The following is an 18,846-nucleotide window of genomic DNA, read 5'->3' as shown; positions in this document are numbered from 1 at the left end:
TTCACATCGTGTAGAGAAATTTTGTAGACTTTACTACAGAGTGATTCACGTTTTTAAGAAATATTTTGACACGAAAACCAAATTTTAACATAGAAAAAATTTTGTTCGCTTCTCTATCTACTTTCAAAATATATGATTGGCTTATCTTTACAATTATAAAAATTTATGATAGCAGATGGACAAATAATCTGCACTAATTTATAACCTTTTTGTAACTCTAAAAATAATTTAATATTACTTTATGTTACATACCCTGTTTAACAGCTGTTTAACATATTCTTTTTCAGGTTTACTGTAAATTATCTGTAGAAGAGGCCAGTGTAGAATAGAAGAATAATTTTTAGACAATTAATTCCTGACCATATAATATCCATGCTTGCCGAGTTATCAAAGGACTATTTACATACTATATAAACTGAAAATAAAGTGCATAGTTCTGCAAGAACTATTTACATCACATTATGGCTGATAATACAACTCATCCCATGGATGAGTTTTGTGGCTCTAAGTTTTGGGTAAGTCGAAAGAAACAGTTACGCTAAAATTGCAATTCCTTAGGAATGTTTAATTTAATTTCATTATGTTCAACAAAATAGGACTCAAATGAGACGTGGTGGACAAGTAATCCAGATTTTACAAAATGCTTTGAAAAGACTGTATTGGTATGGGGTCCATGTGCCTTTCTATGGGTGTTCACCATGTTCGATTTTTACTATCTGAAAGCAAGTTTGGATCGAAATATACCTTGGAATAAACTAAATATAAGCAAATTAGTTGTGAATGGTGCATTGCTAATTCTTTCGGCAACAGATTTTGTGATGGCATTGGTGAAAAAGGGAGATGAGGCAACGGCTGCGCTTATCTATCCAATTGACATCTGGGGACCTGTGATAAAGTTTGCCACTTTTGTAAGTAAATATATATATTTTGGTTTATTATATGCTTACTCATCATTTGGTAATATATTACAGCTGCTGCTTTTCATCTTTATACCACTTAATCGTAAATATGGTGTGCAGACATCGGGTGCCCAATTTCTCTTTTGGTTTCTGCTTGTAATATTTTCAATACCTCAGTGTCGAACCGAAGTACGTGAAAATAACGAGCGCAATGAGGTATTAAACTCTGAAGCAGCAGACAAGCCCGATTATTCGTGGGATGAATACAATTATGTAAGCTATATGATTTATTTCGCTTTGTCATGTGCCATGTTGCTGCTGAACTGCTTCGCGGATGCCATGCCAAGAGAAACCAAATACAAACGCACCAATGTAAGTTTATTCCAAGAAATTTCGAAGTAAATTTAGAGTGAAATATTTTCATAAATGTGTACTTTCTTCAGAAAGAGATACCGGAAAGTTCGGCTAGTTTCTTATCCCGTATCACATATACTTGGTTCGATGGTATGGCATGGAAAGGTTACCGCAAACCTTTGGAAGAGGAAGATCTGTGGGACTTGCGGCCACAGGACAGCTGTAAGGAAGTCATGCCAATATTTGCTTACTATTGGAATAAAAACGTGCGCAAGAATTCTAAAAGTCAAACGCCACCACAACCAAAAGCGCAGTACAGTAATGGTAAGGTGGAATTTGAAAACCCACATGGACATACGAGCGGTAAAAAGGGTGTGACGTCAATCATGCCTCCAATTATTAAATCATTTGGTGGAGTATTTTTGCTCGGCTCGCTGATGAAATTGATTTGTGATTTACTAACGTTTGCACAACCTCAAGTGCTTAGTTTGGTCATTGGCTTCGTAGAAGATTTTTCCGACGATGAAAAGGAGAGACAACCTGAATGGAAGGGAATCCTTTACTCAGCACTTCTTTTCATTACTGCTGCTGCACAAACTTTTATGTTGGGACAATATTTCCATCGCATGTTCGTAGTTGGTCTACGTATACGCACTGCGCTTATCAATGCAATCTATCGCAAAGCTTTGGTCATCTCAAATGCAACACGTAAAGAATCGACTGTAGGCGAAATTGTCAATTTGATGGCTGTAGATGCACAGCGCTTTATGGATTTAACAACATATTTGAATATGATTTGGTCAGCGCCGTTACAAATTGCGTTGGCTATGTACTTTTTGTGGCTACAATTGGGCCCGTCGGTGTTAGCCGGTTTGGCTGTGATGATCATTTTGATACCACTGAACGGTGTCATAGCCAATCGCATTAAAGTATATCAAATCAGACAAATGAAGTACAAAGATGAACGTGTCAAGCTAATGAATGAGGTGTTAAGCGGCATTAAAGTAAGAGAAAAAAATCTATTTTCTTGACATAGTTTTTTATAAGCTCTTAAGAATTTTGACTATAATTAACTGTTATAATATTTGCACTATATTACACATTTGCATATTTATCGTAGGTACTTAAATTATATGCTTGGGAGCCAAGTTTCGAGAATCAAGTACTGCGGATACGTGAAAAGGAAATCGCAACTCTAAAAGCCACAGCTTATCTCAACGCCAGTACTTCGTTCTTATGGTCATGTGCTCCCTTTTTGGTAAGCTACACGACAATTTTCGAGCATCATTTTTTCTTCTCTTTTCAGCGCCATACGTAACCATAATTGGAATAAAATATTAATTGAAAAATTAAAATTTACTCTCTAAATATCAATTGTATTCGAAAGGTTTCTTTAGTCACTTTTGCCACATACGTTTTATCAAGTGATGAAAATCACCTAACCGTGTCCAAGGTATTCGTTAGCATAACACTGTTCGAAACAATGAAACTGCCATTGGCCACACTCCCTATGTTGGCTGTTGATATTGCTGAGGTAAACTATTAAACTTGTGCTGATTGGTGGAGATCAATGTCATCATTACAGAACATTTCTAAAAGCACTAATTAACTACACAGTACATGCTGAAGCGAAAATATTTCTGTGATTGCAGAAACAACCTCTTTCTAAAAACCTTTGCAGTTTTGGTGGCACTATACATGAGAAACGATTTAAGATTTAAAAACTCATACACTGCACTGTGAACTTGAAAGGAGTGTCAACAACTCTTTACTACTCGAACATTTCTTTCTTTCAACTGGTTCACTATACTCGTATAACTTTGCATGATCATTTCCGTAATGAGCCTTTTTCTTATCGTCTACATATTTCTATTCTTCTAGGTATCATTGGTCACATTTGCCACATATGTTTTAGTTGATGAAAATAATGTTCTCGATGCAACTAAAATATTCGTATCATTATCATTATTCAACATTTTGCGCTTCCCATTAATAATGTTGCCCATGTTGATAACCAACATGGTACAAGTAAGTCGACCCAGAATATATTATACAAAATATTTTTGTTTTTGCGTTGTAAATTGTTTGTTGTAAAAGACTTAAAGTGTTTTCTATTGTGAATACAAACGTTGTCCCAATTAATTTATATGTATGTACGTACCATCAAATATGTTATTAAATTTTAGAATATAAATATTTAATTTGTTCGCTCTAAATCTGTGTTTACTAGCAAAAACCGTCTGAGTCTACTTAGGAAAAAATTTATTTATATAAATAGTTGCCTGAACGCCTATCCTTTTTTTGTTTTTTACGCTCAACCCAACCCAGCTCCATCCTGCGCTTATTGCGGGTACTGGGTTTGGTTGAGCTATTGTAATAAGCTGAGAGCATAAAAGATCTTAAGGCTGAAGTGCTAACCTTCTTTTTGGTTATAAATAATTAAAAATTGTTATAAAATATATTGAGGGAAAAGAAATCCATTTTTCTCGGTAGATGGTTGTAGTGATCGATATCTCGTAAAATATCGTTTTAGTTTATGCTCGTGGTCAAGGTGACATTGCACACTAAAAATTTGTTTGTTCCATTCGGTTGTGAGTTACAGGGTGTTCACAATGGAAGTCACCAAATAGAAAATCCGGTACATTTTACAGTTTTTCTTTAATAAAGGTGAAAATGCAATGAAATTGTGTATGATGTTTATGGTGCCGGTACTTAACAGCAAATTACGTGCAATTTTGGTTTCGTCGATTCCGTTCAGTAATTTTTGATGTTAAAGAAAATGCCAAAAATGCCGATAAAATCACAAAAATAATCAAAGTTGACCGGCGTGTTAGTAGTCGTAGTATCGCCCAGGAGCTAAATATCGGCTATAAAACAGTTTTAAACCATTTGGATAAAAATTTTACTCAAAAATAATGGATTTCCTTTTCCCCAAACTAATATTGGAAATATGTATATAAAATAATTTCTCGAAAGCATTACTTTCTACTTAGTCGGTTATTGCTAGTGACCACAGAAATGATAACTTTAAAATATAAAAATTTGGGCGTTCTGGAAAGAAAAAAATTCAAATATCTGCACATATTTGATAGCATAAAGCTTCAATCTTGCTTTTTCGTTATAAATTCCCATATCAAAATAATGCGTTTAGCTATAAAAAAATGATTTTCGGTCAATCCAAAAACTATAAAAATTATACCCACGCCTTTAAATTAAGCAAATGAATTTAATTTTTATATTTCGTTTCGAAAAATTAAAAAAAAAAAATTCGCTTCGCTTGCTATTAAGCAGTTTTTTTCTATACTAATCTTCAATTATTTTCAAAATTTCAAATTTCAAAATTCCACTGGTGGTTGGTCATAAAATCTGCTATTTCGAAAATAAAACTAAAACTAATAAAAACTATACAAATTATAACCACGCCTTTAAATTAAGCAAATGAGTTTCTTTTTATATTTCGTTTCGCAAAATTAAAAAAAAAAAATTCGCTTCGCTTGCTATTAAGCAATTTTTTTCTATACTCATCTTCAATTATTTTCAAAATTTCAAATTTCAAAATTCCACTGCTATTCGCTATTTCGAAAATGTAGTTGCAATAAAAATCAAACAACCTAGTTGTTAACGCTTCACCTATTTAGCTCTAAATTTACAAACATAAATATTAACAGATCGCTTTTTGCCTACCTGTACTAACACTTGCCCGTTCATGTTTGCATTGTGTTTAAAATCTGTTGGTATAGACATACAAACTAATGTTTAATTCTTTTTAATTTCAACTTCACCAACAATACAGACACAAGTATCTGTCCAACGTATTAACAAGTTTATGAATAGCGAGGAATTGGATCCAAATAGTGTCCAGCATGATCCCAAAGAATGTAAGTATATTACTATATGGCATACGCGTATCCAATTAATAACTCCCAACTCACTCATCAATTTTAGCCGATCCCATGGTCATAAGGAAAGGCGTTTTCTCCTGGGGTGATGGCGAAGAAACATTGAAAAATATTGATATGACGGTGAAAAAGAATACTCTATGTGCAGTTGTGGGTACTGTTGGCTCTGGTAAATCATCACTCATACAAGCGCTGCTTGGTGAGATGGACAAATTATCGGGTCGCGTGAACACCATAGGCTCTATTGCCTATGTACCGCAACAGGCTTGGATACAGAATGCTACTGTACGTGATAATATTCTATTCGGCTCAGAATATGACCGAAAACGTTACAATCGCGTTATAGATGCTTGCGCTTTGCGTTCAGATATCGAAATACTGTCGGCGGGCGATCAAACGGAAATCGGCGAAAAGGGCATTAATTTGTCTGGTGGTCAAAAACAGCGCATCTCATTGGCACGTGCTGTTTACAATAATGCCGACTTATACCTGCTTGATGATCCATTAAGTGCTGTGGATTCACATGTGGGTAAACATATTTTCGAAGAGGTAATCGGGCCGAATGGACTTTTAGCGAAAAAGACACGTGTGCTGGTCACACACGGCATTACGTTCCTGCCACAAACGGATAATATATATGTAATGAAAATGGGAGAGATTAGCGAAAGTGGCACCTATCAAGAGCTATTGGCACGTAAAGGTGCCTTTGCGGAATTCATTATACAACATCTGCAAGAGGCTGCAGAAGAAGTTGAAGATTTAGATGAGATTAAACAACAATTGGAGGGCACAGTTAAATCAGAAGAACTCTTGGGGACATTTGAAAAGGTCATATCCCTAGCACGTACTGAAAGTCTATCAGATTCTGTGTAAGTAGAATAACGGTTTTCTATATCATCGCTCAACTTAAAACTGAATATAATTTTGTATTGCATTTGTGTAATTTATCTGTAGCTCTGTGAAATCGTTCGATAGCAGTAAAGGCAGTTTGAGGCGGCGAAAACTGAGTCGTAAAGATTCTGAGGTTTCAGCAGTTTCGTCAGTGACACAACAGCAAAAAAGGGGCATAGACGAGGGTAAACTAATTGAAACTGAGAAATCGGAAACTGGTGGCGTAAGTAGCTACAATCATATTTAATATGTATTTGTTGTTGTTATTGACAGCCTGAAATATTTTTCACCTACACCCACACAGGTACAATTAGCTGTTTACAAGCATTACATCACAAGTGTTGGTATTTTCCTTTCGGCTGCTACATTAATCTTGAACTTTGTTTACCAAGCTTTTTCGATTGGCTCAAACTTGTGGCTAACTCAGTGGTCGAATGACAAACGTGTAGAAAATGACACTAGTCTGCGCGATATGTACTTGGGTGTCTATGGCGCTTTTGGCTTCGGACAAGGTAAGCACATATGTTCTCTTATTATATAATATTATATAAGTAAATACTTTTTATAATGTGCAAAAGTGTCTAGTGTCTTTTTTTACGTTTTGTTTGAATTTGTATGTCTGCCTGGCGTTTCATTAACTTACTTTTATTAGCATAAGCAACTTTTTACTTTTGCTATTTACGTGAAAATCATTTGATTATTCGAATTTTGTATATATTTTTAATTAATTAATTTTTAATTTTTTTTTATTGTTGGTGATTGGTTCAAGTACATATTTATGTAGTTTTGATTTTGTATTGTTTTTGCTAGCTATGCAATATTATATTTTTTTGGCTTTAAGTTAGAACTTTGCGTTAATTGTGTTCGTTTTACACACACTTGTGCTTGTCACTTTTTATTATATTAGTTTTCTTATCATTGATTTAAAGCGGCAAGGTGCTAATTTTTCTTTGGCTTAACAATTTTAATAACATCTAATCGAAATACTCACATGTTTGGCACTGTCGTTTGTTCTCTCTTTAACTCCAAAAACACGCAATTCCTTGGTAGTTTTTACTATTCAATTTACTTTCCAACACCACAATACACTATTGTAAATATACATACAACAAAAATAATGCGCTTGATATGCTACTGCATACATATGTATGTACTCAGTATTAGTTGCCATGCTCAACTGCACTGTAAAAGAAATGCTACTTAAATAACACTTTAAATAATAATAAGTTTTACTAAACATATTTGAAAACACAACAAAGAAAAAAAACAATTACTTTTGGTTTAAAGGAAAACGAAAATCATATTCTTTTACTTCATTATATGAACACCTCTTTCTCAATCACAATTAAAATAGTACTTGCGAGCTATCTTTCAACACTTGCCGTTTCGGTCGGTTGCCTTTATTGCTCGATGACATTACATACACAACTTTTATATAGTGTTTTGCGCTGGCCTATGGAACTATTCGATACAACACCATTGGGGAGAGTTGTTAATCGTTTTGCGAAAGATATAGATTCTGTCGATAATATATTACCACAGAATTGGCGGTCCGTTATGACGACAGGTTTTTCGGTAAATAAATCATGACATAAATGACAAAAAAAAAATATTTTATCAAAATTAAAAGCATAAGCAAACACGACTTTCGACTGTAAACAGAGCTGTGCAAAATTAATTTAAATTCAATGAAAAGTGAACTTCTAAATTATTTAAAAGTAATCTTTATTTGTGAAGTACAAATTAAGTATTCGTATATTGTTATGTGTATACTCAATATAGTGTCTGCTTACAGTTAGAAAATCGTGTGAATCATATCCACATATTTCACATTCATAACTACATCAAAAATAGCTGCCATAAACTATTAATTTCACAAATATTTCTCCGCTTGGCTTAATATTCTTGCATGAGACAATAGTAATCTGCTATCTCCAATACTCCGCTTAATAGAAATTGCGCTTTTCGTTATTTCAATATCAGAAAACAAAATTAAATAAAATAGATATGTTATTTGTGCGTACATCCACAGCTAGAATTGACAATTTTTTGCTTGCTGTAGTAGCTAGTAAACAAATATGCTTGAAATATGCGATTTCTTCAATTATTTAATTATAAATATTTTATAAAGCAATTCATTCCTGCTAATATCACCAAAGTTTGAGTAGTAAAATTTTATCTAAAATGTCTAATACTGGTTTATATATGTCTTTAAATAAAAAATAAAAAAAGTTGGTCTGCAGAAGTGCTTTGACTTATTATTTTCCATTACAAAACTCGCTCTTCCAAACTTCTATTAGCTAAAACCAAGAACATTAGTAAAGTATTATGAAATATGCCAGCCTCAAGCTAAAATTGATTTTGTCGTTCTTCAAAAATCGAAGTGTCCCATGGATATAGCAAATAAAAATTTGTATTTCCTTCATTAGTGGGAAACATTTACATTAGCGTCAGTCTTTTGTATACGAGCTGCAAAAAAACATTCCAACTCGATTAACTCAGCTATGCTAGTAATGATGTAAACTGGCAATTATACAGAAAATAAAATAGAGTGTAAAACGAAATGGCATTTAAATGGAAATCTTCCATGTTCTTTCATCATCGCGCACGATAGCGCCGCAATTGAACTTAAAAGTTTTCTACGAATTGGAATGTACTGGGTTAATACATACGAATTGTGTTGTTGCTTTGCATGTAAATCGACATTTTCTTTCATGCCCTTTTTTAAATTCGTACAAATAATACGGCTATTATATATACATATGTATACTATACTCTTCGTTTCAAGTCAACTACTTTGAAGGGTTCGTCATGCAGGTACATATCGCTCGTTTTAAAAGAACGTCATGAATCAAAGTCACAAATTCCCGAAAAGCGATTTCCAACCTTTTAATTAACTATGCCTATGCCCACTAAATAAAAGTAGATACACTCTTCTATCTAATTAAATACTGCTACTATATAGTTATCGCCATGCTTTTTTGCGCACTTTATTTATTTTTTTATATAATTATATTTTTGAGTTATAGCGTTTTTCTTATAAAGGAGCTATATACATTTTTTTTATAAAGTAAAAATTAGTCAACAAAAACAAGTGGCCCTACAGACAAATCCATCTATTTTAAGGGGGGAAGCTGGTCTAGAGCGCAAAAAATGGGCATATTTTATGAATTTATTTTGACTCAACAAAGGAATCAATCGAAAATCTGTGAAATAGGTTTAATAATATAGCTTTCATGGTACAAATACAAAATTTTTCGTCTGAATTAATTTCAAAATAGCCGCTGTCCAGCAGTTCTCCTAAGGCGCCTTTTTTTCTAGTGGGTCCATTGCCGAAGACGTAAACTCCTTAATTTTTGTCCTGGATCAAAAAATAAAATTTTTTTAGTTTCTATATAACAACAGAAAGAGACGTACGTAGGATTTTTTCGCGAAATGGTGCACGTTTGAACAAAAAGTTACAATTTTCACTATAAAGAACGACATAAAATTGTTGATTAAAAAAAAAACTATGTAATATAAATAAAAAATCCGACGTACGTCTCCGGAGAAAGGTATTTCGAATGTATTGTCAAAATTTCGTAAGAATCGGTAAAGATTTGTTCGAGTTATGTCTTCGGCCAGTTTAAAAAAAGTGATTTCGAGAAAAACGCGTTTAAAGTTCGGGGCATACCTGCGAGGCACTGCCGTCGAATGAAAAATTTGGGCATTTAGACATTTTTGCTGGCATCCCTCATTTGGTATATTATTTCTAAGACCCTAAAGCACCTTTTAAGACAAAAAAAAATTTTTCGATTTTTTCAAAATTCTAGACCAGCTTCCCCCCTTAACAAATAATTTTAATCCGTAAAAAAAATATAACAAAACATACTAAATCAAATTATTTATAGGCATAATAAAGAAGTTTAATGGAATAGTGTTTAGAAGAAGCAAAGCCAATCCCAATAGATTTGTAAATGTATAATGATAGCAGCGTAAAACGGATCAACAAAAACAAAAAATATTTTGTATTATTACTTTTATTTTTTATTTTGTGAAAAGAATTTAGTCTTTTTAGCGCATTCTTCTCAAAGCATATCTCAAGCATTTTTAGATATACATACATGCATACATAGATTTGACATGAAACATAACCATGATTTTTTTATTTTTCCAATGTTTAAAGCAATAATTCATCTACTTGCTTCGTAGTATTCCCACATAGCAATTGCCAGTAAGATGCGTAAAATAGTCACCCTAAAATCCACTAAGCATAAAAAAACTTATAAGTCATACAATATAATATAACATACGTAGAAATGTGAAATTAAAAAATTCTACTAAGCTCGATTTTCTCATTTGTCCATAGTCCGTTACATAAAAATGCTCAAATAAAAAATTCTTCTTCTTTTTTTTTATTTTTCCAATATTTGCTCTAAGCAATGGCTCATCTCAGTCAGTTGCCTAAAATAGTCTCGCTAAAATAAAATATCGCTAAGCATAAAAAATTCATAAGCCATGCAAAATATGTATGTAGATGGATAGACGCATACATACGTAGAAATATAGTTTCGAAACCAAAGCGAGATTAAAAAGAAATTTCAAGCTCGATATTCCCATTTGTCTAAGTCCTTTACGTAAAAATGCTTAAACCGAACGTTCTTCATGAGCTATTGGCTTCTACATGTGTATATGGAATGCCTCCACGTGTTTCAAACAATTATATTCATTTTTTGCTTGACTGCATTTTCGAAAGAGGGCCGCTGATATTCATCGCCAGGTGAAACATATCCAAAACAAATACTGTCCAATTAAATGTTTTATATATTATTTAAAAAAACTTTTTGCCAATTTTTCTCTTAAACACCAAAGTGGTTTCTAGTTACTTTTCCGTATTGGCTGTATCACTGGGTTGTGTTTATTCATCGGTTACGCTTCATGACCATCTGTTGCGAAATGTTTTTCGCTTGCCAATGGAATTTTTCGATATGACACCGCTCGGAAGACTTATAAATCGGTTTGCTAAAGATATAGACACAATTGATATAGCCCTACCACAGTATTGGCGTTCTGTCTTGTCACAATTTTTTTCGGTAAATGTCTTCAGTTATGTTTTTCTTTCGTACTCTTTTTTTATTAAATACAAAGCTGTACTTGCAAAAAATGTCTATAGGAAAATAGCAGCGCGTGAAATTCGTTTTTGGTGGGGTTTAAAGTTTTACAAAATGCAGGGCGAAAAAGGGATTAATAAAAAAATATGAAACATTTCGTTTTTTGTTTAGTTTGCACCAATTTATACATATATTCAAGCTAAACATAATCTTAAATGTATCGCTATACATATCTGAAAATAATGTGAATAGAACCTAACTTTTTCAACAATGCGTTTTGCAATACGCGTTTTTTAAACATTTTTCGCAAGACCAAAATACAATACCAGTGTTCTAGTAATTTACATTGAATTGAAAAATTAATAAAAAAAATTTTGAAGTTTGGGAAACCAAAAAAGTTAAGGGGACATATACCTGTAAACGGCCATATTTTCCCTGATTTTCATTAAAATTATTTAAAATGAAGAAGTCAACATATTTTTTTCAAAATTGGCATACAGTTTATTTATACATTAAAATAATATATTTTTTTTTTATTTTAATCATTTAAAATGACGGATGCACACTCAATTTTTCCAGGAAGGTCGCAGCGGGGCTTCTCAATCGGCGGGCATTGTAGCATCGGCGTCAGTGACCTGAAATTATTTTTTCGAAAAATTTTCAAAATTGTAAATTCACATAGAAAGTAATATCATAAAAAAGATTTCAGGGAGATCGGTCAATAAATTTTCGAGTTCTCGTGTACGCCAATTGGAAAAATATAGTTTTGAGAAAAACGCGTCTAAAGTTTGAATACATAACTATACCTCTCCCAGCACTCGAACGCAAAGAATAGAGTCGTCATGGTTGACAATCTATAATATAAGAAATACTTAAATTTACGTTCTAAAAATTGTTTGACATATTCTTAAAGGATTATATTAACATTTTATGAATAACCCAATTTTACAGGTATCTGCCCCCTTAATTAAATTAATATTGTATATTTATTTGATTTTGGCAGCCAATTTGCAAGCACAGCTTTGTAACTACTTACATACACACACGAATTCATATTCAAGAGTTTTTAAATGAAAACAATTAATTTCATTGATGTCACCATTACATAGAATTGAAATTATTTACATACATATTCAAAATTCACAAAAAAATAAAAAACAAATCTGATTACTTTTAATAAATACTCTATTGCTCCATTAAAATACATTTAAAGGAAAATCATTTTCACACGGGTATATTCTACGGCGGCCGCCGTAGCCGAATGGATTGGTGCGTGACTACCATTCGGTATTCACAGAAAGAACGTAGGTTCGAATCTCCGTGTGAAACACCAAAATGAAGAAAAAGCTTTTTCTAATAGCGGTCGTCTCCCGGCAGACAATGGCAAACCTTCGAGTGTATTTTTGACACGAAAAAGCTCCTCATAAAAAATATCTGCCGTTCGGGGTCGGCTTAAAACTGTAGGTGTAACAGTTTTCGCGTAATCGCAATTGAAAGATATTTCAAATTTTTTAAAAACTTTTTTTTTTTAATAAAAGCAATACCTTGTTGACCCGTTATATGCCTATACTAAATAAAACATCCACGTTAACCTCATTAACAACGGTTGAGAAAATTTATCATAGAAGGTGTGCATATCGCATAGCGCTACCGGGTCTCAATGAATTTGACAGAATCAGCGTACTCGACAAATCCGCTTATGCAATTTTAGTGGTTCGTTTAAATTTTTTGTTTGTTTAAAAAAAACTTTACCTTTCTGTTCCTAGTCTATTTCATTTTTGTTTTCAAAGTTGACTAATTTGACATCTTTGAAATTCCAAGAGTGTGCCTTGCACTAGTACACAGACGGTACGCGTACTCGAAAACACTCGAAGGCATGGCCACTGAGCGATTTAATCTCAAAGCAAAGTTTTCGATACTGATGGGTATTTTCCAGGGGGAACTACAAGGTGGCGCAAAATTAATCACGTCAATCATATTTTACCCTTATGAATTAGAGAGCTGCAATATTCGTATGCAAACAGACAATCAATGGAGCGTTCAATGATCAAAATAAAGATGTCCATCACTTAAAATCATATTTTTTGTTCAGTAAATAAGTTATTCAAAAACAAAATTTTTGCGCCACCTTGTATATACCATCTGTTGTGTGCACATATATAAATATAAAAATAAACCTATGAATCTAGTGGAATGTCATTCTGAATGACAGCGAGACTTCACTCAAGGCCTTATCATCCATTGAGGTTAGGCTCTAAATACAATAGTTCTTGAGTTCATAGAGAGAACTAATTTATTAGGAACACGAATCACTGGGTGCCAGTGCATAAGGCCATACCCGGAAACGAGGTTGCGGACGTATTGGCTAGATAATAGGACTTAAGACAACATACCACCAAGAAAGAGCTAAGACGTAAGCTGGCACCAAACTGTGAGGCTACGCCAGGTTAAGTCTTTACTGGGAGGATATATTAAAAATACATTTTAGAATCCCATAAACCTCCCTAAGGACAAACTGAGAATGCTTACTGGCATTTTCACTGGTCATTGCAGACTGCGACTGCTATCGTTTATGCGACCTATCACATACGCTAAGTCTAACTCAGCTCCAGTCTCCGTTTATTGAGGGAACTGGGTTTGGATGTGTTGTTGTGAAGGGTAGAGGGTACTAAAGCGTTAGATAACCGGCTATCGAGCAGTGGTAGTACCTCTATTCTTGCTTGAATTTTGTACATTTGCGTTCAAAGCTTTCGATTTTTGAACAATTTGAGCCATTAAACAAAAACTGTAAATTTTATTTGTCAACATTTCTTTAGCTTTCCTACCGTGATAGCACTGTGTTTGAATAATTTGTAAAACTTAAAAACAAATGTGCTGCCAAAAAAGTCCAAATAATCAAAACATGCATCGCTTAAATTACTTGAAGAAACTTCATATACTCGATTTCAAGTACGAGCATATCGAGCAATCAGCATCGAACAGGTGTCGAGTACCCGTTGCTCATACGCCCGGGTTGCTCGAAAATGCGCAAACAAAATCGAGTGCTTTAGAGGGCGCAGAAGATTCTAAGGTCGAAGTGCAAACTTCTATTTTATTAAATTCTATTCTATTACTTCACTTAAAAATTCAACGAATATTCAACATTTAAATTCCAAAAGATATTTAAAAATCATTACCGACTTCTTGTACAAAAATTTAGCTCATAAAACAAACGATGACACGAACAATATACGTTGCTCATACGCCCGGGCTGCTCGAAAATGCGCAAACAAAATCGAGTGCTTTAGAGGGCGCAGAAGATTCTAAGGTCGAAGTGCAAACCTCTATTTTATTAAAATCTATTCTATTACTTCACTTAAAAATTCAACGAATATTCAACATTTAAATTCCAAAAGATATTTAAAAATCATTACCGACTTCTTGTACAAAAATTTAGCTCTTAAAACAAACGATGACACGAACAATATACGTTGCTCATACGCCCGGGCTGCTCGAAAATGCGCAAACAAAATCGAGTGCTTTAGAGGGCGCAAAAGATTCTAAGGTCGAAGTGCAAACCTCTATTTTATTAAATTCTATTCTATTACTTCACTTAAAAATTCAACGAATATTCAACATTTAAATTCCAAAAGATATTTAAAAATCATTACCGACTTCTTGTACAAAAATTTAGCTCATAAAACAAACGATGACACGAACAATATACGTTGCTCATACGCCCGGGCTGCTCGAAAATGCGCAAACAAAATCGAGTGCTTTAGAGGGCGCAGGAGATTCTAAGGTCGAAGTGCAAACCTCTATTTTATTAAATTCTATTCTATTACATCACTTCAAAATTCAACAAAATTCAACATTTTTATTTCAAAAGAGATTAAAAAAACATTACCCACTTCTTGTACAAAAATTTAGCTCATAGAACAAACGATGATACGAACAACAATAAATAAATAACAAAGTATGTACATACTCGTATCGTCATTCATTTGTGAATTCCACTGCCAAAACATTAGTATGTAATAGTCACATTTGTATATAATTCCTATGCAGGATGGCAATCCTACAAATATTCTCTTAGAAATCCATATTGAAATTTATGTACTTATGTAGCTTGACTGGCATACACATGCACGCATTTATTTTATATACTTATACATAGCACTATAGTTTGTGATTTCTACACCTAATACATAATTTATGTGAGAATAATTCCTTAATTGGTTTTTAATACCTTGCTTGTAAAAATTTTTAATTTTTTTTTTTCGTATGGGACATTGCATTGGCTTGCAAACAAAACCTAAATAAAACTAATAAAAATCTACAGTTATTTCATCGGCATCCTGTACAATCACATTGGCAATTGGCTGTATCTATTGTGCCAAGGAACTTCATGAAACACTACTAAAGAGGGTTTTGCATTGGCCCATGGAACTTTTTGATACCACCCCAGTGGGCAGATTAATAAATCGTTTTTCAAAAGATGTCGATGCAGTCGATATGACTTTACCGCAGTTATGGCGTATGGTCATGAGTCAGTTTTTTTCGGTAATAAATGATTTCCGATTCACTTAACACATTCCCATGAAACTGCACTTATACACTCATTACCTATTATATATGTATGTACGCCGATACATATGCATCTACATAACTTTTAAACGCTTTAACCTACCACGTACATATAAATATAGATTATATATCCAAGAAATGGATAAGGATAACTAAAATGCATTAAAATAAAATTTAAAAAATATTTAAAAATAACAGTAATAAATATGAATGTGATGGTGTTCCACAAAATATGAACTTGCAAATTTTATTTTGCTTCTGACGGACAAATTCCTTTTTATAAGAAGCATTTTCATGGCAAAAATGCATTCGAAATTCCAAAAAAGATGAACAATGTGGACTATAGTATACGGTTCACATGCACATATGTACAATATGTATACCGACCCACAAATGAGACTGATCGATTACCTAGAAAGGCTGCGCCAGCTAGCACACTATTAAAGAAGAGCTTATGAAAGTGGGGAAGAACTCTTTAAGCAACGCACAATGACACATCGTCAGGCTATTTCCTAGCAACCTGATCAAGCTTAAACACCTTGTTAACCTGCCAAGTAGAAACTAAGGACGTTTACAGGCATTCTCGCGCGTCAGTGCCTACTGAAAAGTCATCTTGTACGAGATATGTAGTTGACCCATTAACATCGGTTTTTAAATTCAATCCCAGAAACCTTAATACACCTGCTTCTTGAATGCGATGCTACACATCTCGAGGAGACGAATAAAGCATCTTGACTTAGTAGGGAAATGTCTCCTTGACTGGGCCGCTATAGAACGGGTCTTAAAAAATGTTTCAGCTAAAATTATTTATAAACAGTTCCACCAATTTTCAACCATATGTACTCGTATTTGACTATCAGCTGTATGTAGAATAGTGCTCATGGACCCTAGTGTCGGGCATAACGCTTATTTGCTGCAAAAGCGTTATGGTTTCACAAATTGTTGCACGGAAGGCGTTTCTCTTCTACCAAATTTAGAACATAATTTTCTTGCAGTTGCGAAAGGTAATTCACCATTTTGCAAGTAAATTTTGAATACGTCTAAACGTTCTTCAAGCGTAGATCGTAAACCGCAGATGTTAACCCAACTCTCTGTCTTAATGGCAATGTATTTATTTTTAATCAGTAGTTCACGTTTCAAACGTTACATGACCCACCCTACATACACAAATTTGTCAACAATCTTAAAGTCGGTAAAGGACATATCATAAAAAAACATTAATGGATGCACTGAAAAGGCATGAACTCCCTTACGAGTTATAACGACTTTCCGTATCGTGCCAAGCCCTAAAAATATATTTAAAATGAAATAAAATTTATTCAAACTCATTACGGTAGCTAAATAAAAAAAAGAAGCTAAAAATCTGCAACATTAGTCTTTAGGGATGTACCAGCTAAATTTATTCAAACTCGCTACGGTAGCTAATTTAAAAAAATCTGCAACATTAGTCTTTAGGGATGAACCGGCTACATAGGCTCATAGGTACACCCAAACTGTGTTTTACATGGAAGAAAATTCACAATGCCATCAAAAACAATTTTTTTAATCAATGCGATCTTTGAGGTACTAGAATTGAATGGGGTATAAAACTGCATACTCAAAAGTTTTCTAGAAATTCTGATTAAAAAGATAGAAATGTTTATAAATTTTTCTGAAATTCGTGAGAAATTAAGAATCTTGATTCATGTTAAGGAATTAATTTTGTTAAAGAATGAACAATACTTTTATAAAAATTATTTAAAATCAAATTACAATAAAAACATTAAGAGTAGAAATTTGTAATCACAAGGGATATGTGTTTTTTTTTTGTCCTCGTATATATACTCCTATGTATGAAGAAACCCTTGCCGCAAGGGTCGATGCAATTTCTCTGCATAATCATGCTTCTTTATTTGTGGCAAACGTTCAAAACACTCGATAATGACTTGCTACTTGTTAAGCAGCACTCTTCTTCGTACAAAAATAACTTTCGCTGCTCTACACCTGTGCTCAAAATAATAGGAACGCGACGAATTACCAAGTTTTAACTATTTTTTTTAGTATTTAATTTTGTTTTTAAGCTTTTATGACACTACAACAAAAACCATATAACTCAAAGCTCCAAACTTTGTACAAAATTTTCAAAAATTTAACAAATTTAAAAAAAAAAATATATATATATATATATATCAAAATTTCCAATTTAGAATTTGTAGAAAAATTCTGGGTATGCAGTTTAATAGTCCATTCCATATTAGTATAACAAAGGGCAATAAGTTTCAAGTGGCTCAGAATTCTCGTTGATTTTTAACAATTTTTTTTTCGTTGAGATGTTGAGCATTTTCTTCCATATAAAATACTTCCGAACATAAACATAAAAATATATTTCGATTACAGTCATACCATCTGCCGAAAAATAATAAAAATCACGAAATGTAGATTATATTGTCAAAAGTATACCACCTTGATCAAAAAGTTCTCGGATTATATTCAGAAAATTCAAAATACCAGTTTATTCCTCATCGCCTTCAAAGTACTCCCCATCAAATGCAACGCACATTACTGGGACTCTATTTTCGGTATAGCCATCAGATCCGTCTTCGATTTTTCCATTACTTTCTTTCAGCTGTTAACATGCTTTCCCCTTAGTTTCTTTTTGACTCGACCAAACAGAAAAAGATGCAGGGAACGATTAGGTGAATTCGATGACTGTTGGATGGTATTCGTTTCATTCTTGCTCAAAAATTCACGGATAATTGGTACAAAATCCACGTGTTGCGAATTGCTTCAAGTAAACATTTCATTACGCCCAAATAATAGTCCTTATTAACTGTCTGACCTTCTGGCGAAAATTCGTGGTGCACAATACTGTTATAAACCATAAGAACCGCGAGCATCGTTTCTTTTTTTTGACTGAAATCGACGTGTTTTTTTTTGTGTTAGTTCATTTGGAGGTCACCACTCACTTGCCTGATGTCTGGATTGCGTGTTGTTCTCATAAACCCACATCTCGTCTCCAGTAAGGATTGGTTTGATAAATGTTGTGACGGAACAGAACTCAAATCAGTTGATTTAGAGCTTCGTCTGGCGCTTGTTTCGGGAACTTTTTGATTAGGGTGATATTCCTAAATTGCGTAAGCTATTTACGCTATGAGGTCAAGTATATTT

At 33.4% G+C, this 18,846-nt stretch overlaps 1 protein-coding gene across 12 annotated transcripts in view; it reads left to right on the top strand.

Moving 5' to 3' along the window:
* LOC129247722 (multidrug resistance-associated protein 1) overlaps positions 1–18,846 on the top strand; it is a 58,517-nt gene that overhangs the window by 10,272 nt on the left and 29,399 nt on the right. For 5 of the 12 annotated variants that reach the window (XM_054886983.1, XM_054886987.1, XM_054886992.1 and 2 more), the window contains exons 2-11: positions 288–515; positions 597–908; positions 972–1,271; positions 1,343–2,257; positions 2,374–2,511; positions 3,135–3,281; positions 5,047–5,131; positions 5,199–6,021; positions 6,107–6,266; positions 6,348–6,555. In XM_054886983.1, the coding sequence (XP_054742958.1) occupies positions 462–515; positions 597–908; positions 972–1,271; positions 1,343–2,257; positions 2,374–2,511; positions 3,135–3,281; positions 5,047–5,131; positions 5,199–6,021; positions 6,107–6,266; positions 6,348–6,555 (3,142 nt within the window). In that variant the 5' untranslated portion in view covers positions 288–461. Of the gene's footprint in view, positions 1–287; positions 516–596; positions 909–971; positions 1,272–1,342; positions 2,258–2,373; positions 2,512–2,640; positions 2,788–3,134; positions 3,282–5,046; positions 5,132–5,198; positions 6,022–6,106; positions 6,267–6,347; positions 6,556–7,397; positions 7,619–15,454; positions 15,676–18,846 lie in introns of all 12 variants that reach the window. The other 7 variants (XM_054886989.1, XM_054886981.1, XM_054886988.1 and 4 more) reach the window with 5 other exon arrangements.

Source organism: Anastrepha obliqua, chromosome 5, assembly GCF_027943255.1.
Source record: "Anastrepha obliqua isolate idAnaObli1 chromosome 5, idAnaObli1_1.0, whole genome shotgun sequence".
Lineage (NCBI taxonomy): Eukaryota > Metazoa > Arthropoda > Insecta > Diptera > Tephritidae > Anastrepha > Anastrepha obliqua.
This window is presented reverse-complemented; position numbering and strand designations above follow the sequence as displayed.